The sequence below is a fragment of the Anopheles coluzzii genome, chromosome 2, assembly GCF_943734685.1.
Source record: "Anopheles coluzzii chromosome 2, AcolN3, whole genome shotgun sequence".
NCBI classification, from domain to species: domain Eukaryota; kingdom Metazoa; phylum Arthropoda; class Insecta; order Diptera; family Culicidae; genus Anopheles; species Anopheles coluzzii.
In genome coordinates, this window is record NC_064670.1 from 110,653,107 (window position 1) to 110,677,676 (window position 24,570).

At 44.4% G+C, this 24,570-nt stretch overlaps 2 protein-coding genes across 2 annotated transcripts in view; both read left to right on the forward strand.

Moving 5' to 3' along the window:
• Positions 1–10,476, forward strand: part of LOC120951963 (LIM/homeobox protein Awh-like) — a 29,744-nt gene extending 19,268 nt beyond the window's left edge. The window contains exons 2-6 of the mRNA XM_040370994.2: positions 589–770; positions 9,244–9,461; positions 9,534–9,752; positions 9,870–10,010; positions 10,090–10,476. Coding sequence (XP_040226928.1) covers positions 589–770; positions 9,244–9,461; positions 9,534–9,752; positions 9,870–10,010; positions 10,090–10,115 — 786 coding nt within the window. The 3' untranslated portion in view covers positions 10,116–10,476. The remainder of the gene's footprint in view (positions 1–588; positions 771–9,243; positions 9,462–9,533; positions 9,753–9,869; positions 10,011–10,089) is intronic.
• Positions 10,477–16,178: 5,702 nt separating this feature from the next.
• LOC120961421 (LIM/homeobox protein Awh) lies at positions 16,179–17,756 on the forward strand. Its single transcript, XM_040385136.2, has 3 exons — positions 16,179–16,196; positions 17,008–17,189; positions 17,282–17,756. The coding sequence occupies exons 1-3, from the start codon at positions 16,191–16,193 to the stop codon at positions 17,739–17,741; spliced, it is 648 nt and encodes a 215-aa protein (XP_040241070.2). The 5' UTR covers positions 16,179–16,190; the 3' UTR covers positions 17,742–17,756.
• The last annotated feature ends 6,814 nt before the right edge of the window (positions 17,757–24,570 follow it).

Genomic DNA, 24,570 nt, shown 5'->3' on the forward strand with positions numbered 1-24,570 from the left:
GATCGGTTATGATTTGCATCGGTGTGACTTTTCTGCGAGACAAACACAGTTTGCTTTTCTTAGGAAGCTAATTAACGCAAGACGAGTTTGTAGTAGCGCGTCCCTTCCTTTTGTCCCAACATGATACATACAAAAGGACAAAAAACGGATCCGCTTCCGTTTTGAGAGGTATCCTCGGTTCCTGTTGAATGTGCAGTCGATTCCCCTTGCTGAAGAAACGGTCTAAAAGGAAAGATGTCTGATTAGCTTGGAAGTGAGATTTCCAACACGATGTTCCCGTTTTTAGGGTCGACTTTCCGAGGAGCAAAACGATCGCACACCATTTCGCAATCGATTGATGATTGTCGATAAATTGAACCCTCCGTTCGGTATCGATCGTTTCTTTTGAGGGAAAAACCATTTTAACCAAAAATACTGCCAACGATCCTTCATCCTTATCCCATATCCTTACTCAACAAGACAAAGAATACACACAATGGTTCGGCTAATTTTGCGTGCTCCCTGCGTTCGTCGTCCTCGTCGGTTTGTGGTAAGATAGTTATTTATTTTTCCTCTTTTTATTCTCTGCGTGTGTGTGTGTCATTGCAGACAGAGCTGCGAATATGCACCGCCTGCGGGGAACCGATCGCCGATAAGTACCTTTTTGATATCGATGGCTGTGCCTGGCACGGATCCTGCCTGCGCTGTTCCGTTTGTCTGACGCTGCTCGAACGGCAACCGTCGTGCTACTTTCGCGACCGACAAGTCTACTGCCGGACGGATTACATCAAGTAAGTAGTGATCGAAACAGTGATGCCGGGTTGCTTATAACTTGTAAATTATTAAATTTTTCAGTTAAAGAAGAAGTACAATTTTTGAGAAAGAAAGACATTTCTCTGTAATAGCAAACCATATAAATGTAAATTAAATTGATAATCATTCATTTTGCATAACTCCATGCCAATTCACTCACGTGGGTGGGCTTTCTAGCAAATGGATCAATATTGAAAATGTACTTTAATCATGTCATCAATTGCCCTAAACATTCCAATTATCCGGAAGAACACGCTAGGAACGATACATTTCCAACCAAATCCATCTGCAAACCCATCCGCTTACCAGTGTACCACACGCTCATCTCACTTACCCAAACCCTGATCCCTATTAGATGCGAATGATTTATGTACCACGGCACACCGATCGGCCAAAACAGGCAACAGCGAAAAAAAAAACCCTCTAACCCCGGGTCCATGTCGTGCCTGGCGAACGTAAAGTCTTGTTTACATATAATTAAGATCTAACCCGTTGAGAATTAAAATATTACACTCACGCTCCACCCGGCCGGATCATGATCGCGGGAGCATGGGAAGGCAACCGAAATCAGACTTTACGTGTGTATCGGGCAGCAAAAAGCCACCAAAACCCTCCATCAACAAACAACACCAGCACACAGCCGAATGAAAGGAAAGCGAGTGTGATCATGGGGCGGGCAAGGAAATGGCATTAGAGAGACATTAATAATCATAAGAAAGATCGATGCTTCCAGCGAGGCTGTCAATCATTCCGAAACGCTCCGTGCGTACTAACGGGGAACCTTCGCGATCATATTTCACATCCAAAATTGATCGAAGCAGTATGGGAGCGACAGGGAGACGAAGGACAAAAACGCACACCTAAATAGCCTTCTTTCTGCCTGGTTTGCCTGGCCGATACAGATTCTGTCCAAGCAAGCCGGTTGTTGTTTGTCTCTGGGTGATTCGATCGGTTCGAAACGAGGTCCGAAAGTGAGATATTTCTATCAATAACTCAAACATCACACAATGGCTGAAGTGGCTTCGTGTGCGCACCAAGAAGAGAGAGAGAGAGTCAGAAAGGAGAGGAAAAAATACTTTATGCCAATATGTACCAGATACAACGCATACACAAAAAAACTTCAGTCAAGCGTTGAATAGCGTTGAACTCAAACAAACAGCGGGAAAATCCAACAGCTCCGAGGGGAGGCTGGTGATCACTTGTTGTGTGTTTGACGATCCTGGTACATTTCGATTCAATGTCCATTTTTTCCCGGCGGGGCAACTCTGCGCACTGTTCGTGATCGCTCCGCCATGCGACGGGCTGATGATGATCGGGCGTTGAAACACGTCCGGTTGCTTGGCACTAGGACACCGGCGATGGCCGCACCGGCGAAAAGGAAATTAATCATTTTCCAAACCGCCTTTGGTTGGCTTATAAAGTGAAATAATTTATTGATATTTCTACCCCTCCTCCCTCCCCCCGCTCCGCCGTGGTTCGACCAAACCCGGCCGTGTTTGCTGTGGTCGCGAAAGGGTGAACAGTGGAATACACGAAAAAAGAGGGCTTTAAATTCACCGCGCTGCCATACATTTGGGTTTTTTATTCGATTGTATGCGGAATTTTGTGCGATCGATCGATCTCTGCTGCTTTCTCTGGTGAGTTTTAATCGATTTGAACGCCCGAAAAAAAAATGTGACAAAAAAGGCGAAGAAACGACGCTTTTAAAACGAAAGACTTGCGCGAGCGAAGTATCGAAGGTAAGCGACGAACCCGGCTGGCTGGAACTGGATCGAGGTACACTGTGTTCGCGAAAAGGATTATTAATCTTTACGGTTCTACCACCTTCCTGAGCTGGCGTCTGTGTTTGTCCTTCCATTCCATTCACCTCCCATCGAGCCGAACAGCTGAGTGTTGCGGGAATCTACTGAGATTCCTGCGCTGCTGCTGGAGCTGCTCTAGCCTTCTCTAGCATTATTGTGACTGGCTGGAGTTTGTGTTTTTATTTATAGACGTTCCATTCCACTTTACTATCCGTTCAGCTTCAACAATGCACAATCCGCTCGAGAAGAGCTTTGTTTTGATTTACCGCTCCTCTGCTCCCCTCTTGCCACAGCCACAGGACGCGTTTATTCGTGAGCAGTGTTTGATGTATATTTATGTTTCCGAACGGCTCTAGGGGGTGCACACAATCGTACCGCTGTGGCCTAAGGGAAGGGTAAGTGTGATGTGGCGTGCGCATACTGAGCGTTGAAATGCCGATTGACAGCCATACGCTCCGCGGGGGAAGGAGCAGAGAAGGAGTTTTTCTCTGTCATTGTTGATGTTGATGTGCACACAACTGACACACACATACACAGTCCCCTTCACACGGGGTCGTGCGTGGAGTGCAGTCTCGGGGAGTCGAACTCGAATCGATTCAAGGATGTAACGCGTATGCTGATTGAGGGCCGAGAAATGCACCGAAGTGAGTGAGTAGTTGTGGTGCAATGCACCACACAGCCCGGGCGTGGATTTGATCTTGAGCGTTACGAATGTTGTTGGAAAATTTTATCATTACGCAAGTGAAATCATACCATTTAATGGCGCACGGCCAGTGAGGCTGCTGAGCTGGCGGTTGTATGTTTATTTTATAGATGGCACACAGTCTCGATCGCGATCACGATCAAGAATGTTGCAACGATAGGGAAATCTTAAAAACACATCAAAACCATACAGTGGTTAACCTCTCCTGCTATTCCATGCTGCGTTGCAGGAAATAAACTTCAGAAAAGAAGAGAACAAACATACAAAACAGCCCCAACACACACACACATGCCATGAGGTGACTTGTTTTGACAGCGATTTATTTATGGGCCAGGCGGAATTATTATATCACGACACTTTATCTGACGGGCCCCAAAGGTCTGTCACGTCTCGGGCTCGGGGTAGAACTGTTGTCTGCGCTTTGCGCTCTCAAATCTTCGCGTTTGCTTGCTGGATGAAGGTACACAGGCAGCGAACAGACCGGCGATGACTGCGATAAAGAACGAAGGCGTCATTCGGTAGGAGCCTGTCGGATTAGACAGCTCTAAGCGGGCGAGATAGAGCGACACGTTTTGGCTTTAAAATTGCGATGTCATTTGATGCGTGTCAGTGCTACGAGAGGTGGGAGGGGGTGGGGGGAAAGGTCTTGAAGGAGTTAGGTGTGTTACAGATTTCCGAGCACAAGTTCGGCCTCTAATCCCTAGCAAGCAAGGAAGAGCATCGTGGCGCGGTTTCTTCCGCACGGCGCCAATTCGATTTACGATGGGAACGGGAATTGAAATAAAAATACAACACACACACACACACACATAAGGAAAAGAACCAACACTTTGGCACGAAGGCACTGTGCGGTAGCCCTTCCCCATCGGTATGACACCGTGGTGTGGCGCGGTGTGGCGTGAGAGCCGTGAACGATGCTCAGCTCCACGCTGGTTATCGATTATACGCGAGACGGGCGATCGCGCAAGACGCCAAACCGGAACCGGTGCTGCACGGTCCATACCCGGGGATTGTATTATCATTTTTATCAATTGGCATATTTATCAATTGGAGCAGTGGGCATTAATAAAACAACACATCCGCCCCGGGTGCGCCCTCCAGCGCAACCCGAACCGAACGCTGGGGATGGAGCGATTGCAATAAAAAAGCAAATCCATCAATCTTCCAGGGCTTCGATGCGGTATGTTGCGAAATAAATATTTATACTGCCTGTATCGAAACCCCTCCGTGCCGTTCTTAGGGCTGGGCAGGGTTTGATGGTTTCCTTCCTCCCCTCCCATTGGTTGTTTTCTCGTGTGACGCTGGGAAGAGCACCAGAAGGAGGCGGAAAAAGAACCAACGGGAAAGATCTAGCAAGGAACGGATTCTGAAACGGTAGCGTTGCCGTGTGATCGTGAATCGGAAAGGCTTGGCAAGGATTGGAGGTGCATAGGGCTGCATAGTCTCGAACCTGAATGCTCATATTGCAGCGGTAATTAAACAAGACATATCGCGCCTTGTTAATCGCGCACGGTGCCTTCCGTGTGGGGACACTTTTTGTGGTTTAGTTCTGCTTTGTTACTCTTTTTTTTCTGTGGTACATTGTTTTCTGTTTGTTGCTATTTTAGCTATCTGAGTAAATACAGCTCTTGGAACATTATTTGATCGTCAAACAATACTCAAGTGTTTCATATATGAGAAATAATGATATTTTTTTAGACAGTACTGAGGAAAATGAAGGAGTAAAACTTGAAACAGCAAGTGGATCAAATGCTATAAAGACTCAAAAGATAAATAATTAATGAACAAGTACAACAAAGATACTGCTTTATCTCGATATTGGTAAAACTAAATCTGTACAACTGCTCAAAACCGGCTTACGCTGTATTAAGGGTGCTTTAAAACAGGAGTTTTAAAATACAGTTCGTGGGTTAAATGCGGCCTCAGAGAACCTAACTGAAACTTTAATTTAATATTCAGTCAAAATGTATATTTGAGCCTATTATAGATGGCACGGACATCTGTTTCACATCCACAGTATATGCGTCTGTAGCATTATGTCATGTTCCGTTTATTTTCCTTTCAAACTAAGATTTAGATCAACTTTAGAGTTCTATTCGTCATGTGTTTCTTACGTCTTTTGTAAAATAAAAATAATATTGGTAATGAAGTTTATATCTGAGTACAGCGTTGAATAGCATAGAAAAGGCAGGAAGGAGCTAATTATTAACATTGCTCCAAAGACCAAAATATTAATTAGCAACATTTTTTCCCTCGTCTAGTACATCGTTCCACATGCCATTTGGCTTGGGAGGGAGTATCGATTGACTCGTTCCAGTTCGTCGCGGGTCCATGTACCACCATCAACGATCCTTATTTGTGATTACAAAGTGTACGCCGAACGGAAGAAGGGCGAGCATGGGATGTGTGACAGCGAGCGGAGAAAACATCAATATTGCATATGTTCCACCGGGTGGAGATTAGAATCTACGAGCGAAGTTGGTCGGGAGTTGTTGGACGAAATGGGGAGTGGGGGTCAAGATCTTCTTCAACATTGAGTGGATGGACGAAGGAGCTTGCAAGGAGGTTGAAGGCTCATAATCGCGCACATGCCATCGTTATTGGGTCGCAGCGCATTTTATGCGCTATGCTTCCGCGCCAGCAGATGATGCGATCGTTCCCGTGTCCCGTTGTTGTTTCTGTTGTTGTGGCTTGTTTTGTGGTTTGCGGTTGATGTGTTGTGCTGATGTTGTACGTCCTAGCCAACTATGGCCCCCAATGATTGTGGCTCATGTGCTCGTGTTGTCATGTGTGCACTGTTTGAATTCACCACAGTTTTTTTTTGTAGTTTCATCTTTTTTTCCATTGGTTTATGAGTGTGAAATTCGGAGCCGTGTTGGACGGTGTTTTACAACGCCGGTCAACCGGACGCCGGTGCCGCGTTCCGTCAGCGACCACAGTTGACTGATGCACACGGAGTGATAAATGTGTTTGGCTCTTGGTACAAACGAGTTTATGATTTATCGTCCGGCTGGTCAGCGGGTCGCGGACCATATCGCAGCACATCGCGTGCGTACTCGGGCTCCGGCGACCACATATCGCTACCCCACACACGCCGAGAGACCCTTCCTTTCCGCACCGTCCGTGCTGATGTTTTGCTTCCGAACACACGGCTTCTAGCGTCGTGCGAGATGGTGCTTGCTTATTTTTTTGTTTTAGTTTCAACGTGGATTATGCAAGGAAGCAACAATCGCGCACACTTACGACGATGATGATGATGATCGGCTTATCAGGCTCGAATGGTTGGAAGGTGTTTGAGGTGTTGCGGAGTGAAACAAAACACACACAGGAATAAAAGGCCAACGATGCGTTGCTGCAGTGCCTTAATTGGCGTGCATTTTTATTAATAAGCCAGCGAATCCCCGATACCTGCTCGTTCGTGTCGCGTGGAATCACTTTAAGGTGATTTTACGTTTGACTCTGCACTGCAGGATACTGGCAAATGAAGGATGCTGCTGCTTGGTGCAGGTGAAACAGATATTGATATAATAATAAAATTAATTAATACAAGACAAAGTAGGTTTGCTGGTTAGTTTACTAAATCCACTCATACTGTTATTTTAGTACAAACGAATACTGCTGAACATTCTACATTGTTGCACCGGCTCAATCTAGTCTCCTCTGAAATTCAACGTTCAAAAATACACTCTAAAGGCAAGCGCCAACCAGTTTGCGGTAGTGCAAGGTAGTTACGTGGCATAAAAGGAGTGGCAAATTCCACCCTCCCCGCACCGGCCCACCAGTCATCAGCCCGGTAGCCATGCGTCACGCGGAGTTTTAGGACGAGATCACATTTCACTGTCGTGCTGCACAGAATGCGCACCCAGCACGAGCCCACGGCAGCTCGGTGTTTGACAGTGTACGGTTGATCTCGTTTCTGTTACGAGTTTTGTTGTGGTTGTTGTTGTTGTCTTGCTTGTTCTCGACACTTTTTCCCTTACAACGCGATAATTCGATTGCGGTGTAATATGCAAATTCAAGGTGCAAAACAAACACAAAAAAACGCGCACAGAACAGTCAGTAGCACCCCCATGACGTCCTTAACATTGGTCGAATCAATTTGGGTTGAGGTTTTTTTGCTTTCAGTGAGCTTCAAGCAACGTCAGTGTACCTTCTACCATCTTTTGGTTTTGTTTTAGACCATATGGGAGTACAGTACAGACGAGTTTTTGGTTGTTGCAATGTTCTTCGTGTTGAAGATGAGTTTTCTGTTGCTGTTGCTTGCGCATAAAGTGTTGCCCTTCAGACGCGGGAAGTACGTTCGAAGTGCGTTGTCGTCGGACAAGTCGTAACAGCAAGAGCAAAAAATAAAGGCACAACTATTATGCTGCTGCCAGACGATGGAGAATGATTGTTTCGAACTTATGGAAAAAAACGAAAAAACAAAACAAGCTTGACGATCCTGCTCGATCCAGAAGTAAAGCGCACGGTGCAAAAGAAACAACCCTTCATGCAGGGGGCAGGAAAAACGGGACAGCGAAAGGTGTCGCAAAGACGTTGACCACACCGAGACCCGTACACGCACACACTCGAGCGCGTTCGCTGGTTCAATTAAAATTAAATAAATAACAGCGCACGGAATAAATAAATGAATGAACCTGACCGAAGGCGCGCGCACGCTCGCGCCCTCTCCGTGGTTCTGGGGTTGAGAATCTGGGTTTTGAATGAAATTCGCGACACGGGTAGGAGGATCGTTCGCGATCGTGTCTCCGCAAGCCGTGTAGGAGCCAGCGACAAAACAAAAACGGCACTCACAGCGGGATGGGGAATTGTTTTCATTCTTTTCCCTGTTGTTTTGTTGTTACAAATACGTTCGCCGGCGATGTCGCGCACCAAAAGCGGAAAGATATCTACGATGGACGATAATTAAATTGGGACTACCTGGGGAGTTTCTTTGACCGGGGCAAATGGGTGGTTCACGCATTGTCACACAACTGGTAACTGGTAACGGGTTGCCGAGAGCTGGGGACGCGATTGTCATGGGGACACTCTCCTCCAATGGGTAGGAAACATGGTAAGTTTGTACGATCGTTTCGATCGTACCACCGGGACCAGGCAGGGAAGCTAATGTGCTGGACACGTTTCCTTAGAAGGTGCGCGATCGATACTTGGCGTGGTTCGATCGCGAGCGGGACAGGTTCGAGGCTCGCCGGGTACGATTCGATACGCGTACAAATTGCGGACGTATATCGCGATGATGGTCAACGATTTGGTGCCTGACCGTGCGGCGGCGAAGGAAGCCGTGAATCACTGCGTCCCCGCGTAATTGGTTTCGATTGGTGATAAGTGTCGATTAGGGATATGGAATTGGAGGGGCATTGTTGTGTTGCAGACGTGTTAGATTGTTAATCAATGTTCGGGTTCCAGCAGGGTTAGAATCCTTGTTTTAAAACCAGTATAAGTTAAGGCAATGGGTTTTGATTGCAATTAATGCATGAATTAAAGATCAATCTTCAGATGTTATAAAGGGTAATTCTACAAGAGATTACAACTAATAGGGTATGTTGGTATTCTCATAGTTAGCTCATAGCTCTAACAGGTTGATACTTCAAATCAGAACCTATATGTTCCATTGAACTCCTGTGAGACTCATCAACTGATATTTTGTGAATTAACGGCATTATTCTTCAATGCATTCGATTTCTCAAACGCTCAATTCCAATATCCCAATAAACCTTCTCTCACCACCGCAAAATCTTATTAGAAAGATTGAATTGGATATCATGGACATCATTGATTTGAAGATTTCTTGATTTGAATATGATCGGAAGGTTTATACTGTTTAGTTTGCTCAATCGAATTTGACTTCCATAAACATTTGCAGAGTTTTGCTTGATGGTTGATAGTACGTTGCATCCATTTTGATCTTTGTTTTTCCCTCTCGTTATTTCCTTCTCCCCACAACAGAATGTTTGGCGCCAAATGCTCCAAGTGCTGCCGCACGATTGCCGCCTCCGACTGGGTGCGGAAGGCGCGCGATCTCGTGTTCCATCTGGCCTGCTTTTCGTGCGACACTTGCGGCCGGCAGCTCTCGACCGGCGAACAGTTCGCCCTGATCGACGATAAGGTGATGTGCAAGATCCACTACATGGACACGGTGGAAGATGGATCGAACTCGAGCGATGGTAAGTGACCGTTGCCGTCCGGCGTTGCGCTGCGTGCCCTGTTGGCTCAATCATGCTCAATCTCCCTTGCAGATGGGTGCAGCAGCGACGGCTACAACAAGAACAAATCGAAGCGCGTCCGGACGACCTTTACCGAGGAGCAGCTGCAGGTGCTGCAGGCCAACTTCCAGATCGACAGCAACCCGGACGGGCAGGACCTCGAGCGGATAGCGCAGCTGACCGGGCTGAGCAAGCGGGTGACGCAGGTTTGGTTCCAGAACTCGCGTGCCCGCCAAAAGAAGCACACCCACGGTAGGTGATCGATCGGTTTTCTGATTCGAATTCGAGCTTGAAGCTGTGCGGGTTTTTTTTTACTTTGGGCAGTCTTTAATTCCTGGTTTCTTTTATTTTTTTTCCGTGTTACCTCAGTTCCACGCGATCACAACCCCAATCTGTTCAGCGCACTGCGACAGGACTTGAACAACAACAGCAGCGGACAGACGAGCCTAGGCGATCACGATCACGGTCCAGGGATGGGCAAACATCCCGGTGCCATGTTCAACTCACACGGTAAGCATCTGAGGGTATGAGGGAGAATGACGTTGGGTCTTTCTTAAGCTTGCTTCCGTTTTTTTTTCACCCCAAACAGTGAACCTCATCAATCTGATGGTGTAACATATGGGTATGCAATCACTGTTGCACTCGCCACACGGAGGAAGTTGCCAATTGGATGATTGCTGAGCCAGCGACCCACTTGTGTAGAACATACAGGAAACAAAAAAATACCAAAGAAACTATTTAAGCAGGAAGTTTTAGCACAAATTGCACCCACATCTGTGTTGCGTTCGTTTCGCAAGGACAGACGTAGGCCTCATAATAGCTGAGAGCTGAGATTATCACAAAAAAAAAACGTGGCAGTTTTGTGACAAGTAAATGCATAACTCTAGTGAAATTCCAACCGTGTATATAAGTTATTGATGTAAATGTTTTTGAAAAGTTAAAACAAAACCCAATACCAATAAAACAATCCAATACAGCTAGTGAGTTCCTATTTATGAAGTAACACCTGTTTAACACATTCGCAATGGAAAAGCAACACAACAAACGTATCGAAAAGGATAAGTACAGCTTTACCACTTCTTTGCTCTCTTCCGTGCACAACATACTCCAAACCCTTCCCATTTCGACATTCGCATCCGACACACGATTTAAACGGGCCCATAATAGCACAGTGGCCTCTGGCCGCTCTGTTCTCAAATGACAGATGTATTGTTGTCTAATGATACAAAGGCTCAGGAAGACGCGTACGGGGGCTCACGTTCACCGAAAAGCCGCGTTCAACCCGCGGCAATGATCCGATTACGATACGAAAATAATGGGATTATCGTCCTGCGGGATAAAGCCTACGTGTATGCGTGTGTCTGTACAGGGTAGGCCGCTATCCCTTCGCGATCCGAACCAGGTCCTTTCTGCACAGAAAAACACAAAAAAATGAATAAAATATTCATCTTACGTAGTTTCGAGCAAAATCAGCACAAAACTCAGGAACGAAGGATTCTGAAGACGGTAAAAGTTTATCGTTCGGAGCGTTCTCTCTTCTCCCTGTGTGCTTCTAGACAGCGCCTACTGTTCCTGTGTTGGTATGGTGAAATAAGTTACCGTTGTATTTGCTTTCTTCAGTGTTTGTTTGTTTGTATGTTTGATTACAAAACAAATTCGTCTTGGAACCCCCAGACGTTACGTGCCCGGGCGTCCGAAGGCGGTCCGTGTGTCCGAAAGTGGGAAATACATGGAAATTAAATAAAAATCGTTACAAATGTTTTCGAGCCGGGTCGATAAGGGGTGGACAGAGAGTAGCCGGAATATGATACAAGAAAAGGGAAAGTTTTGCTGCATGTATTTTAGTAGGTTCGTGCTTTTTGTATCGAATTGTGTGACAGATGTAAGGGTGGGGTTGTTTCTTTAACACTTTTTTTGTGGTTATTATTCAAAAGTTTAACACACATATTTCGCTGTAGCTAAACACCCGTAAGAGCATAAAGTTTGTTCAAATATTTAACCCAAATACAACGCCTTCATTCATGCTGTATTGATTTAAATATTCATCCCTTCGCTTCCGCATCACTGTCGTTTGTTCAGCGCCATCTCCCACCCAGCCCCTGCGTATCAAATGAATCCTCCCGGGACCGCTTGAACAACCTCACCCACACGACACCAGAGCACAGAAACAGCAGCAGTCGATGAAGCGATTTACAAGCACCTAATTTAATTACCGACAATTTAGCCCCTTTTTTCATTCGACCGTGTACGGCAACGGCAACGAACCTGTCTTAGAACCGGGAACAGCTAACGCAAATCCTCCCTGTCTCACCCTTCTCGTACCAGCCGTCCTGTGTATTGCGCTTAATCCGTACAATGCGGGCAATTGAGCTGAATCGCTCTGGAGGGGGCTTTGAAAAATCACCCGCAAGAATTCGCACCCTGCGCCAGGCAGCCACTGGCAGACTGTGTTCGGGGCCGTTCGTTCCCTTGTGACGTCTAACGCCTACCAAATTTGTGCCACAGGAAACAATCAAACACCGTATCCGGTGCCGATGAGGGGATGCATTTGTGTGTGTGTGTGTGTGTTGGAAACCGGAAGCAGAACGGATTTTCCTTTCGACACAGCAGGGTGGGATGGGAAATGCGCCGAGGGAATGCTTTGTATGCACAACGCTTTTCACCTGAGGCAGTCGGACGGACCGCATGCTGTGGGCGCTGAAACTGATCACTTATTTGTCGATTGTTCTTTGGGTGGGTGGGAGGTCGATTCTATCTTCTTGGTGGGTGCTCTTGGTGGGTGGTTAACATTTTCACAACTAAGGATGATCAAATTGCTGATAGTTTTAGCTAAGGATGGGATAGGCAGTTAAAACATTGACATAGAACTCCCTCGGGGGAAAAGGGTAAATAGAGCGAAATGAATGTGATAGTTGTAATTATTTATGATGGGCGTTAGAAAGTGGTGTAAATCGATCAAACTCTGCAGAGATTGCTATTTGAGCTGCGAAGAAAAATACTTTTCGGTTCGAAGTATCAAAATAGCATGTATTATGTCATTATAATCATCGCTTATTGTTTTAGTAATTTCATATCAGGAACTTAGCATAAGTCACGAGTAGACAACATTTCCCAGTTATTGAAGTATTTCTAAATCATATTGTGTAGCTCAAGTGAGATGAATATTTCACATCTAGAGCGTATGAGTATGTCAAATTATATAAAAGTAATTTAATAAACGGTGGAAAAGCTTTTTCATTTTAGTGAAAGTCCTAGGAATAGTACTGGAATTTGGAATAAATTCAGCTCATACCATAAAGCAATATGAAAGAGGAATTAGGAAAATATTTTTCGATTTTTGAATAAATATAACATTACTTTCTTAATAAAAGGCATTTTTCCAGAAAATTTTATAAAAAATGCAGGAATATCGTTTGAACGAATTTATTGTAAATTCTTACACATCGAACATATTATTCCGGAGTAGTCGGAGTTTCGGGCTTATAAGATATATTTCTATCTATATTATATCAATTATTTGTTTTTACAGGTTATTTTAATTTATTTCTTAAAAAAACACAACTTCAAATTTGATGTTTGAATTAAATAGTAATACCTGTCTGATTTCGTTTAATTGCAGTCTTTCCCCGAGTTACACGACACTCGAGTTACGCGAATTCAATTTACGCGAATTTTTATATTCGATTGTTCAGATGTCAAATTAGTACAATTTTCTTCATCAATTGTCAAATGAAAGATTATTTGCATTTTTTCAAAAGTTTTAAATCACTAAAAAGACAGAAACAACCAAATTTTCTATACCAATTGTATCATATAAGCTATAAATTACTTAAATGAACTAAATTCAATCAAATATCATTAATAAAGTATATTTTGACTGTAAAATGTGATATTCGACTTACGCTAAAATCCGCGTTACGCGAATGTCTCCGGAACGCATCGTTCACGTAACTCGGGGAAAGACTGTAATCCTCGTTGATGATTCTTCTTCTTTTTGGCTCAACAACAGTTGTCGGTCAAGGCTTGCCTGTACCACTTATAGCAGGATAGTAAGTCCTACGTATGGCGGCACGGTCTATTTGGGGCTTGAACCCATGACGGGCATGTTGTTATGTCGTATGGGTTGGCGACTGTTCCATGAAACCGGCTATAAGACCGTTGATGATTACAAGGCATTTAAAATGAAAAAAAGCTAAAAAATCAACATTTGAATGCGAAAATAGTGTAAAGCAGCCTTACAACAGTTATTATTACTTACGAGTTAATATTTGAAGAGCTTTTTTTACAGCGTAACGATTTGCAAACAGTTCCAAATTACACACAGAACACCCAACTTCTCACTTCGTACTGCCACTGCACATAACAAAACTATTATCTTCCTAACAATGAGGCTGGTTCAAACTTGCTACCCTTTTTGCGCAAAAACAAACTATTCCTCAACCTGAATTGATGCCATATTGATTGAAGATTTGAACGAACCTAACAAAACTAACCATCCCAATGTTGAAGTGGCAAAAGAAACACAGCACTTCAAAAGAAGACCCTCACACACAGGGTCCATAGACTGCAAACGAGGTAAAAGGATGCAACGGAAAGGTGTGGTGTGTTGAACGTTTTCCATTCAGCGCACCATTACCCGTGTAGTTGATGCGTTAAAGCGAGCTGCTGCCGTTCAAAGCTGTCAAACGGTAGCAAAAGACTTTAAAAGCAATGTCACACATTTGACCACTACCTTTTGGCTATGCCCCGGCTATGCTACAGTTGAGAACGTTTGAGAGTAATCTGTCTTCCTTCTTTAGTACCTTCTCCCGTACGTACTCTTTCGGATCAAGCGTCTTGTACGTGGACCAGGTGGACAAAGCCGTGTGCCGTACACGATCTCGTCTAAATTCATCATGTATCGTCCGGAAGCTGTTTCGACACGACCGCCGTTTCAGGGTAGGCTTGTTCTCCGCGACACCGGTCGGTCGGCGACCTTCAGCTCTAAATCGTCTGCTTGAAAGGATGAAAAATTCGTCACACGACATCCAGGCATCGCTAAACGGTGACGGCGGTGGCTTGACATACTAGACACAGACACATACATTGTGTTGGTCGGCATGCCACACCAGAAGCTACACGCAGGACACATTTGCATCTGAATGGGACACAATTATGCAACACCCGGGTATGCCCGGGCTGGTCGGGAGTGGGTGCCTGTCAAAGGTATGACATCACGTTCCGTGACGATGACACTTTCCGTGTCAGTTTTTGGACAGTTTGTGGGGGGCCGTTTTCCGACGGAGTCAACCGGAAGCGAGACTTTGGAGGTTGGCAGACCACTTCAGATGTTGAAGAAGAACAGCTTAAGAGAATTGAAGCACAAGAATAATGCGCTCTTTCACAACGCTTATGCGTTCGAATTGTTCCGTCAGAAGTTAGTGGCTTTGGAACCTCACTCTTCTTTTTATTTCAACTTCTTGAATGTGGCTACAGAATTTTCCATTGCTAATTCTTCAATCAATTTGCTTATTCCTTGCAAACAAAAAAAAGTCTCCCAAACCAGGAACTTCTAAAGTGACAAAAGCGAACCCCCGTGAAAGCGACTACTCGGAAGTGTCGATTCAAGGGATTTTTCTCTCCCTTTTCTACCTTGTACAGAACTCGCGCGCCTGAATCGAAAACAATTGAGTCAAGAGGGTGCTACGGAACTAAATACACACACACACACACAGCACCAGTCCATCGAAAACATAAATCGCGCATAAATCGAAGGGGCGTGTTATGTTGCAGCCCCTTTTTGGTTCGAGCGAGTCATCTTTATCGTGTGTGCACCCCTACCCCTACAAACGAAGGTCAGGGAAGAGAGGGGAGCCCTAAAGCTGGGTTGTGTACGTCGAGTACATAGATCTAAGCTCCTGGCAATGGAATAGAGTGTGCGCGAACAAACCCCTAGAATGTGTCGGAAGGGGGAGATGAAATAGCCTAGAAAGAGAACGCACCAAAAGCAAACACGAACGAGTCGGATAGAGAAGTGTCTATTCGGAATGGATGGGAAAAGAGAACCCACAATACCACCTTTACGCCGTCGACTTCTTTGGCGGACGGGTCTCACCGTTGGGAAACAACGTATCTTCTCATCGAACTCGCACTCACCCACGGACACCCGGGGTACGAGTTTCAGTTTTTCTAGCCTTTTGATGCTGCCGGGTTGAAGAGGATCCGTGTGTCCGTGTGCTCAGTTCGAGATTGACCTGCGACGGTGGCTGACGCACATCCGAGAGGGTGCTGGGACAGCTGGGCAGAACGCGAAAGGCAACCGCGAGGAAGAGTTGATTTGTGGCTTAAAGTTAACAATATAGGTGTGTGTGTGTGTTTCGTGTGAAATGTCAGTTAATCGCGTTGAAAGAGTGCATTGAGGTAGATAGCTCCGAAAGCAGAAAGTGATGCTTGTTGAAAGTGCATTAAGAAGGACTGAGTGATATCACCGATTGGAATAAGGTGTGAATAGCCTGTGATGAACTGTTCTGCTACAAATTTGTTAAAACAGTGTGAATTGTTCCTGAAGTGAAAGGCGATTGTTCAACCATTGTGTAACGGACGTTAAACACAGCGTTTGTGAAGGACTTTTATTGGAGAATTTATTCCAACGTGCATCCAACTTCTTTTCAAGTTCTGAAATAACAATATAACTTCTTTTCAAGTTCTGAAATGAAGGTAAAAGAAAGTTCCTGTAAGCGTTTCATACTGCTTAGTTTGTTTGAGGAGAAGTTATTTTAGGATTTTTTTGATGAAATTGAAAAAAAAAAAGAAGTTATCCAATTAGACCATAGGATATATAATATTCGATAAGAATAAAGAACATTAAACGAGAAACTTAAGCAAGATTACGATGAGTTAGCAACACTTTGTAAATTATGTTCATTACATTGATTATATTAAATAAAATCTTAAGAACTCAAATCTTATGTTCTTTAGAAATTTCGTTAGAAATTTGACAGTTTATACTTCTGCTGGTGAAGTACATTTGAATTACAAAATTGATTTGTACTGAAGATATCAAAATTCCTTTTCTTTGTCTAATATTTTTCATAGAACATTGATTAACTCTTGAACTAGAGTTGGATGAGATTGAAGCTCACATATTGACGGATTAAATATCACAGTTTTCATATATGTAAGCCTACAATGTTGCATCAATTAAAAACTTTCTTAGAGAATAAGATTTTGTAAAATGATAAACTAAAAGCTCTAGAGAATAATTAGTACAGCACCACTCAAATAATATATGAATCAATGATTATATCAGTTTTACAAACAATTGAAATGTGTCAGAATCTTGATAAAAAGGTAACATTAAACTCAATAGTAGTACAAAATATCCAAAAAGTAAATAACAAACCAGAGTAGCCTGGAAAGAGAATATACAGCTGAAAAAAGCAGAAAACTATATCTTTCAATCAAAAGAGGATCGAAAAAACTCAAAACTATATATGACATCTCGTGCTTTGCCTCTGATCGTTCACAGACGGAATTTAAAACATGCGGTAGCTGTGCGGAACCGATCACCGATCGCTACATCTTCGAGGTGAACGGCAGTGCGTGGCACGGGTCCTGCCTGCGCTGCACCGTGTGCTTCTGCCCGCTCGAGCGTCAGGTCTCGTGCTATCTGCGCGACGGTGACATGTACTGCAAATCGGATTACATCAAGTAAGGCATTCGCACGCGCTTATCATCCGTCCGCGATCGCATCTAACAGGTGTTATGGTCTTTTCCCTCCGTTCCTTCCCTCCCCCTTACAGAAAGTTCAAGACGAGCTGTGCCAAGTGTGCCCGCTCGATATCGGCCACCGATTGGGTACGGCGCGCCCGCGAGTACGTGTTCCATCTGGCGTGCTTTGCGTGTGATTCCTGCGGCCGGCAGCTATCGACGGGCGAGCAGTTCGCAATCTGCGAGGATCGCGTCCTGTGCAAGACGCACTACATGGAGCTGATCGACGACGGGACGACATCGAGCGAGGATGGGCTGGATGCGGACGGGAATGGGAAGAACAAAACCAAGCGCATCCGGACGACGTTCACGGAGGAGCAGATCCAGATCCTGCAGGCCAACTTCCAGGTGGACAGCAACCCGGATGGGCAGGATTTGGAGAGAATTGCGCTGGCGACGGGGTTGAGCAAGCGGGTGACGCAGGTTTGGTTCCAGAACTCGCGCGCTCGCCAGAAGAAGCACGTGCATGGTAAGTGTTTCCGTAGGGATTGAGACATATTGTAGTGTTTTGAGTGAACTAATCTGATTTTATTCAATTTTATCCAACAGTACCACGAGCTCAGGATCTGTTCAATGGAATGCGCTCAGATCTGAACAATAACAACAACAGCTGCAGCAGCAGCAACAGCAACGATGGCCCACCCGGACACCATCTCGGTGGCGTTGGGCCGGAGGATTGCGTTCTCGGCAAGACTTCCATCTTTAACTCGCACGGTTTCATCAATCTCGTGGTGTGACGCGACCAGCAGCGGGCATACCATCGCTGGATGGATGTTTGCGATCAACAGTGCCATTGACCAGAATCGGAAGTACGCGGATGAAGTCTGCGGTGTAAGCGTGTCACCGTGGATCCGCGTTCCGTCCGGTTCCCTTCGTTCCCTGACGAGCTGCGCGCACAAAGCCACGTGCTTTGTGGTTTTGCTCGGCTGCATCTTGGCAATCTTGGAGGTCGGGACGATGGACGAAGAAACAGTCTAATGCAACTACCCGAGCCGACTGTTGTGTGGATGGATGGCAATGGCTCGGAGTTCTAGGGCAATGAATTGAGCTAAGGTGCGTGCTTTTGTGTGCTTCGCTTCTACAGTGAAGCTTGCCAAGTGATTTGTGTTTCTCGAAGTGCTCTGGAATGTAAAGAAGATCAATTGAGGATGCGATTGAATAAAACAAATTGAAAGTCGAAAGTTTATACTTATTGTGTTGTTGTGTGACAGACGTTAACGTTGATCGTGGTTCTACAGATGATAAAATTCTTGTTGGCAGAAATTCAAGAGTTAAATCTCTCTTTAGCCGGCCTACGGTTAGCCGGTGTGCTCAGTGTATCGTCTTTAATTGAAACGTCAAACGAACGATATCTCCAGTTGCAAGAGTAATGTAGCTATAAAGATGGCACAACCCTCTTCTTGAAACAAATCACCAAATTGATGCTCTAAAAAAATTACAAAACTTAAGCAAACAAAAAAAAAGTTGTAAACCCGTTCGAGAACGTCATGGGTGGAAAACAAATACAGAAATTAATTTCATAATTTATGATCGTACAGCTTCATTCAGGTGAATCACACACGACAGCGACGCCACTATGGGCGCATTCGATTACTCCCAGTTGAGCAAAGCATGTACCAACGGACAAACAGCTTCGATCGGTTAATTCATGGTTGGTTTTTTGTTTTGCTTCTTTCTCCTCCCGGAGGGCTTTACTCACAGCGCGCAAATAAGTAAAGGGAATCGGTGGTCAATTACTCCGCCTCGAAACGTCTCACCGATCGAGCGGTTGATCGAGGAAGTGAAAATAATTGAAAGCTTCTGGCTAGTAGCCAGAATGGTGGCGGAGATTTGTTTTAAAATCCCCCATTTCCCACCGATCCCACCTTTTCCCGGGGGGGAACTTTTCCTTGCGGTTGCTTTATACAATGGCGAGGTGGGGACGGGCGGGGAGAGCTTCAATTTCGTACACGTTCGATTCGATACTAAACGGAGCGGTGCCCATCTTTGAGGGCTTTTTGCCCTATTAAACGTGATAAATGGTGCCGATCGGGCCCGGGAGGCTTATCGTGGAATTGGTTTGCATTGGGACCCGCGCATGAAGGTATCGGTTGCGCAATTTGGTCGTTTTTTTTAGCCCGATCGTTGTCGCTCCAGAGGTGATCGAAATGGTAGCACGGAAATCGAAGCCCATTAATAAAGGCGAAAAAATGGGTCTCTCAAGGCGTTTTGGGTGAGAGTGTGTGTGTGTGTGTATATGCATGCATGTGTGTGTTTTGCCGGGCGAAGGAGCTTTTTGCTGCGGGGAATGCGTGATTTTGACACATTTGCGTGAAGGATCGGTTTGGGTTTTGGGTGAGAGAAAGTCACATTTTGCGATGTCTCGTTTGATGTGTCACTACTTTTATTTAATAAACAGACAGAGTTTAGAAACACAAGACTTATATAAACGACTAATGCAAGGTTAATTGTGATACTAGACACTGTCCTAGTAAAAGACAGGATCTAATTACGACTTAAATGTATAGTCAATTCCAAACTAAAACGAATCCGAGCGCAATTAAACTGCAATAAAGGGATTTCTACTCAGTTTAACATCTTAAACTTTATTTCCAAACCCTTAAAATTTCATTTACGAGGTAGTTATACCATATTATCACTCGGAGTCGGCCGGAGTCAGCAAGAATCGGATGCGGAAACGGTCTGAGCAATGTATTTGAGATCAAGAGCTTTATTACGATTTGCTCTCTTAGTCGTCATGTATGCAGATAATATACAACATTTAAATTCTAACACTGTATATATACGAAAACATAAAAGTCATAAGCGCAGCTTAATATAAAAAGGCAAAAATCTTAACATATTACGTCAATATGAAGTTTTTACTGCTTCCTTCACAGGCACGGAAGTCGTCTAGAAGCAATCTGTTACAATCTTTTATTTTGACTCCATCCGACGATTCCAACTCAAACCCCTGACGACTTGGACTCTTGACGATTCCAGATGATTCCGAATAATGATCGAACCTACCTTCTGGAGTCAGATCGGTATCGTCTCCAGTTTTTTGTCAACTTTAAAAGTTGTTTTCCTCAAATGATACCAGTTACACTGTAGTTAATAGACCTGGATTGGAATAGTTGAAATAATTAATTGTTACGGATAGTTGGTTAAAAATGTTGAGCAACCCTGCACAGCTGTATATCCTGTTTTAATCTGATATAGAATATTTTTTGGAACATTAATAAACTATTGAATAAATTGGCAAAAATCGAACAAGTCTTTACAAAGTAACCAGAAAATATAAAAATGATTTCAACTAGCAGTTTCTGTACCTTTCCTAATTGAAGTGTATGTATTCCCTAACAGTTGAATATTCAAGTTGTATTGGAATACATTAGTGCGTAGTGTACAAGAGCACACAACACTAAACAAGAGCTTCGATACACCTGTTCAAGCATGCTTGAAACCATGTTGGGATTGGATTTCCGTATCGAGCATCGCACCGTGTCCCAACCTACTCAATATTCAAATCAATTCCAGCAAATGGATCGCTCAAACAACGGAAGCTTACACCGGGCGTATGTTTCACCCCTCGGCTAGCTTCGTTTTTACCCCTCTCTCCCCCTTCCTTTTGTGCGCTTCCGAACAAATCGCTTTAATAACATATTGAACATCAAAACGTTCAATCGTACATCGTCATAAACATATTCGTACAGCTTAACAACTCATCTCCAGGAGGACATGGAATTCCGCTCCCAGCACCCTCGGACCTTTGGTTTGAGCAAACTATTCGTAATCATTCCGGCTGCAAAACAAAAGAAGGATGCCACCAGAGGTTTTATCACCTCTCATATCGTTACTTTTATTAATCCTAAATGTCCGCGCGGTAAGATTTATGCAGTATTTGCACTGCCAATTGGTTTCGCGGTTTAATTTATGCGCACAACAGCCACCACGCAAAACAAAAAAAAACAAAGGGAAACATCAAACCAAGCTTCAAAAGCATCGACAACCTGCAACGCTGCGAGGGGAAGCAGAAGGTACAAACATATCTACATGCATCATAAAAAAGGCAGCAAAAAGTGTCGGACGCTTTTCCAACCTCTTCGGAATGAGGCTGCAAACAGCAAAACAGCATACGTTCCTGAGGCACCGCACCAATGTATTCGATCGGCTTGGGTTGTAAATAAGAGATTTTATTTCCATTTCCTTCCCGATGCGTTCCCGAAGGGCGTAAGAATGTTGCCGCCTGCTTTGCTGGACTGGGGAGCGTGAGGTTGGTTTTCGAATTCGATCCATACGATCGTTTGTATGCAGCAGCCTGTTTCCGTTGAAGCGATCGTTCTCGCACGGTCAGTCCAGTTCTTCTGTCGTTCAATAACTAATTGAAACATATTTCGTCGGTTCGGAGTTGTGGGTTCGGTTGGGCTTCAAATTAAAATACTCCGTACCGATCGTAAATCGATCAGCCAATCGATCGACTTTGGGTGCCCAAAGCTAAGCCGTTGACCATTCCCGGGGAGCGGATCCCATCGCGTTGAATGTTTTACAGCCTGCTCGAAACATCAACTCCCGGTCTTTACTTTGTATGTTTTGTACGGGCAAGTACCAACCAGTGCTACCTGTTCGGGTACGCTACTCATTCTGCAATGGTTGGTTGGAGGGGTATGCTTTTTCTTGCCAACGTCTTAAACATAAATTAAGACAAAAAATTGGACCGTTTGGGGCTGATCTTGGGGATACATCGTTTTTGTTTCGCAGATTCTCAGTGGGTTTTGTTCCTTTTCTGCCGTTGTTGTTTAACGTAAGAATGCATTATCGTGCAGAGGTTGGTAAGGTTCAATTTGGTTCCTTCTCAACAGCGTCAAGATGGTTCACGCCAATGGTCACAGCGAAGATCTTCATCTTCATCTGCAGGGTGCTGAAATGCAGAAGCCCAAAGCTATTATCGGTTTGAGTTATTCTTGCAATTACCGAATCGATCCTCCCATCACCCGGTTGCGATTGGATAATGAAAGCTGGCATTGTTTACCTTTTCGCCACCGGTATGATCGTTTGCGTGTAAGCAATGGCTGAGAAAGTGTATGCTTTTTTGAGTGTGTGTAGGTTTTTTTTCTTCCAGCTGTTATATTTCGTTCGAAGAACGATTGAAAAATGTGCACTTTTTTGCTACCAATTAAAACCAGCAACTCTGTTTCAAATCATCAAACAAAGTTTACGATCGATGGTAGGATTGGGGCAAAAATCGATATCTTTATTTGTTTGCTGGCGTTTTAATGTTTCAGCAGATGGCGGCTCTAGCTTTCAAGTAAATTGTTCCTAATCATTGTATCGTGATCGTAATGAAATACAAATAATCACTGAGGTTATGTCAAAATGGTCCTCGATCTCTAAAGAATCTTTTGAATAAACGTTGGCGATTTTATAAATAAAGCGTCATCAATACTATTGCCATAACTAACTATAATCCGTAATGTGTACATCAATTCTAATAATATGTAGATCTATTTGTTTGACTAGGATATAGTCTCTAATATTTCATATATATCTTTTTAGATTCAGATCTCCTTCATCACTGTTTTATTCATTGGCACAATCAATTGCTTTGAGTATTAAATTCTTAATGGATCGATGAAAAAAATCTGGTATGACGACCGTCACTTTCGATTACTTTAAATTAAATGCAATATAGTAAGTGGTTAAATACCCTATGTAGGTATAAATGTATAATTGCTCCACACAAGCACATTGCAAATTAATTCCAATAACATTCAATGTTATTGGCGTTTAACTTTGCTCCCATTCCTTAAAAATTTTAACGAATCTTCTGTCTCCGTGATCGCTAAAAAACCTTGACAAAACTTGAACGAGAAAACGCTATGCCACCTGACAAAAGCTCATGCCTCTGCTGTCTACTCTTTGTGAACCGCAACATATCTTTGATGAACATGAACACAATATGCTAAACATGAAAAACTAATTGATATTTCGTTTATTAAACACTCAAAAGAAACTTTTATTTGTCGCTGCTCCAAGCTACAACCTAGTGATAAAATCTCAACAAACTAATGAAAGCTCACGTTTTGACTAATTTATCATGATTTTTCCTCTACCGTGGATCACACGCAATATCTCAGATTGCGTTGCAATACATCATAGTGCACACATTCTCGTATCTCGTTACAAAATGCTAAATTTAAAACAAAATGTGCAATACTTACCTGTAAATTTCCAGCATCATCTTCCGAACATAATTGAACTTATACAGCAGATCGCCTTTTCCAAACGAATATGAAACAAACCGACACTATGACCATGACATTCCAGGTTCACCGGTCAACCGATGGAACGGAACTGAGATGCCACCGAGCCACACGGTCACTTTGCGTAATCAATTTCACCTTTGTTTAGGTACACCACGGAACGAGAAAAAGCACTCCAAACGACAGCTACCGAAAAAACAAGCAAACACAGCCACCCAACACGCGTATCAACGTTGATCGTACGGGCAACTCAGCGACACACTAAGTGCCCCACTGCAGGTTCGTTGTGTGTGCACTCACGAAATAAACCATAACGTTGTGCGGTCAAAACTTATAACTTCACTGTGGCACGTAAACGAAACGCTGACTTGTGCGTAAACATAAGACACCGCGCGGTCCCGAAGAAGGTGGTCCCGTTCGGGTGGGTCCAACGCGGTGTGTCTGATAAGCGACTCGGTGCGGAAGAAAGGTGCGCATCCTTGAACCCTTGGCCAGCGCATTATAAAACCGTGCTGGCGCCGGAAAAAGCAGTACACTTTGCTTCCGCCTCTCATCCGCTTCGGTACGCACCGATACACCGCATTCCCGTGCAATCGCTTCGACATAATAGTGTTCCGGTGTGTGCATTTCCGCTGTTACGTAGCCGCTTCCGAGTGAAAATGAGTTCCTCAATGGTGCAGATTGTTTTCGGTGCAGTTCTCATCGCGCTGCTGGCGTGCTCGTCTGTGCACGGGTTCAAGGACCAGTACTTCGATATGGCAGAGTCGGAATCGCAAGAGTACGTACCGACCGTGGTTGGCGAGGACAATCGGCTGCCCTGCCCGTACGCTGCTCACGGTGTGCGCCCGCCCCAGGGCGAATGTCAGGACTGTGGATTTGTGATCGTGGAGAAGCGCCATCACTATTGCATTCCCGGCAAGAGCGTCATCAAGGTGCTGCGTCGCAAACCGTCCTGCAGCTGCAAGGGACAGAACCAGCACGGTAACATGGGCACGGGATACTACGGAGCGGAAAGCAAGGTTGTGCCAAACTATGAGGCTCCGTCGTCGGCTGCTCAGGGACCGTCGCCGGTGGCGGTG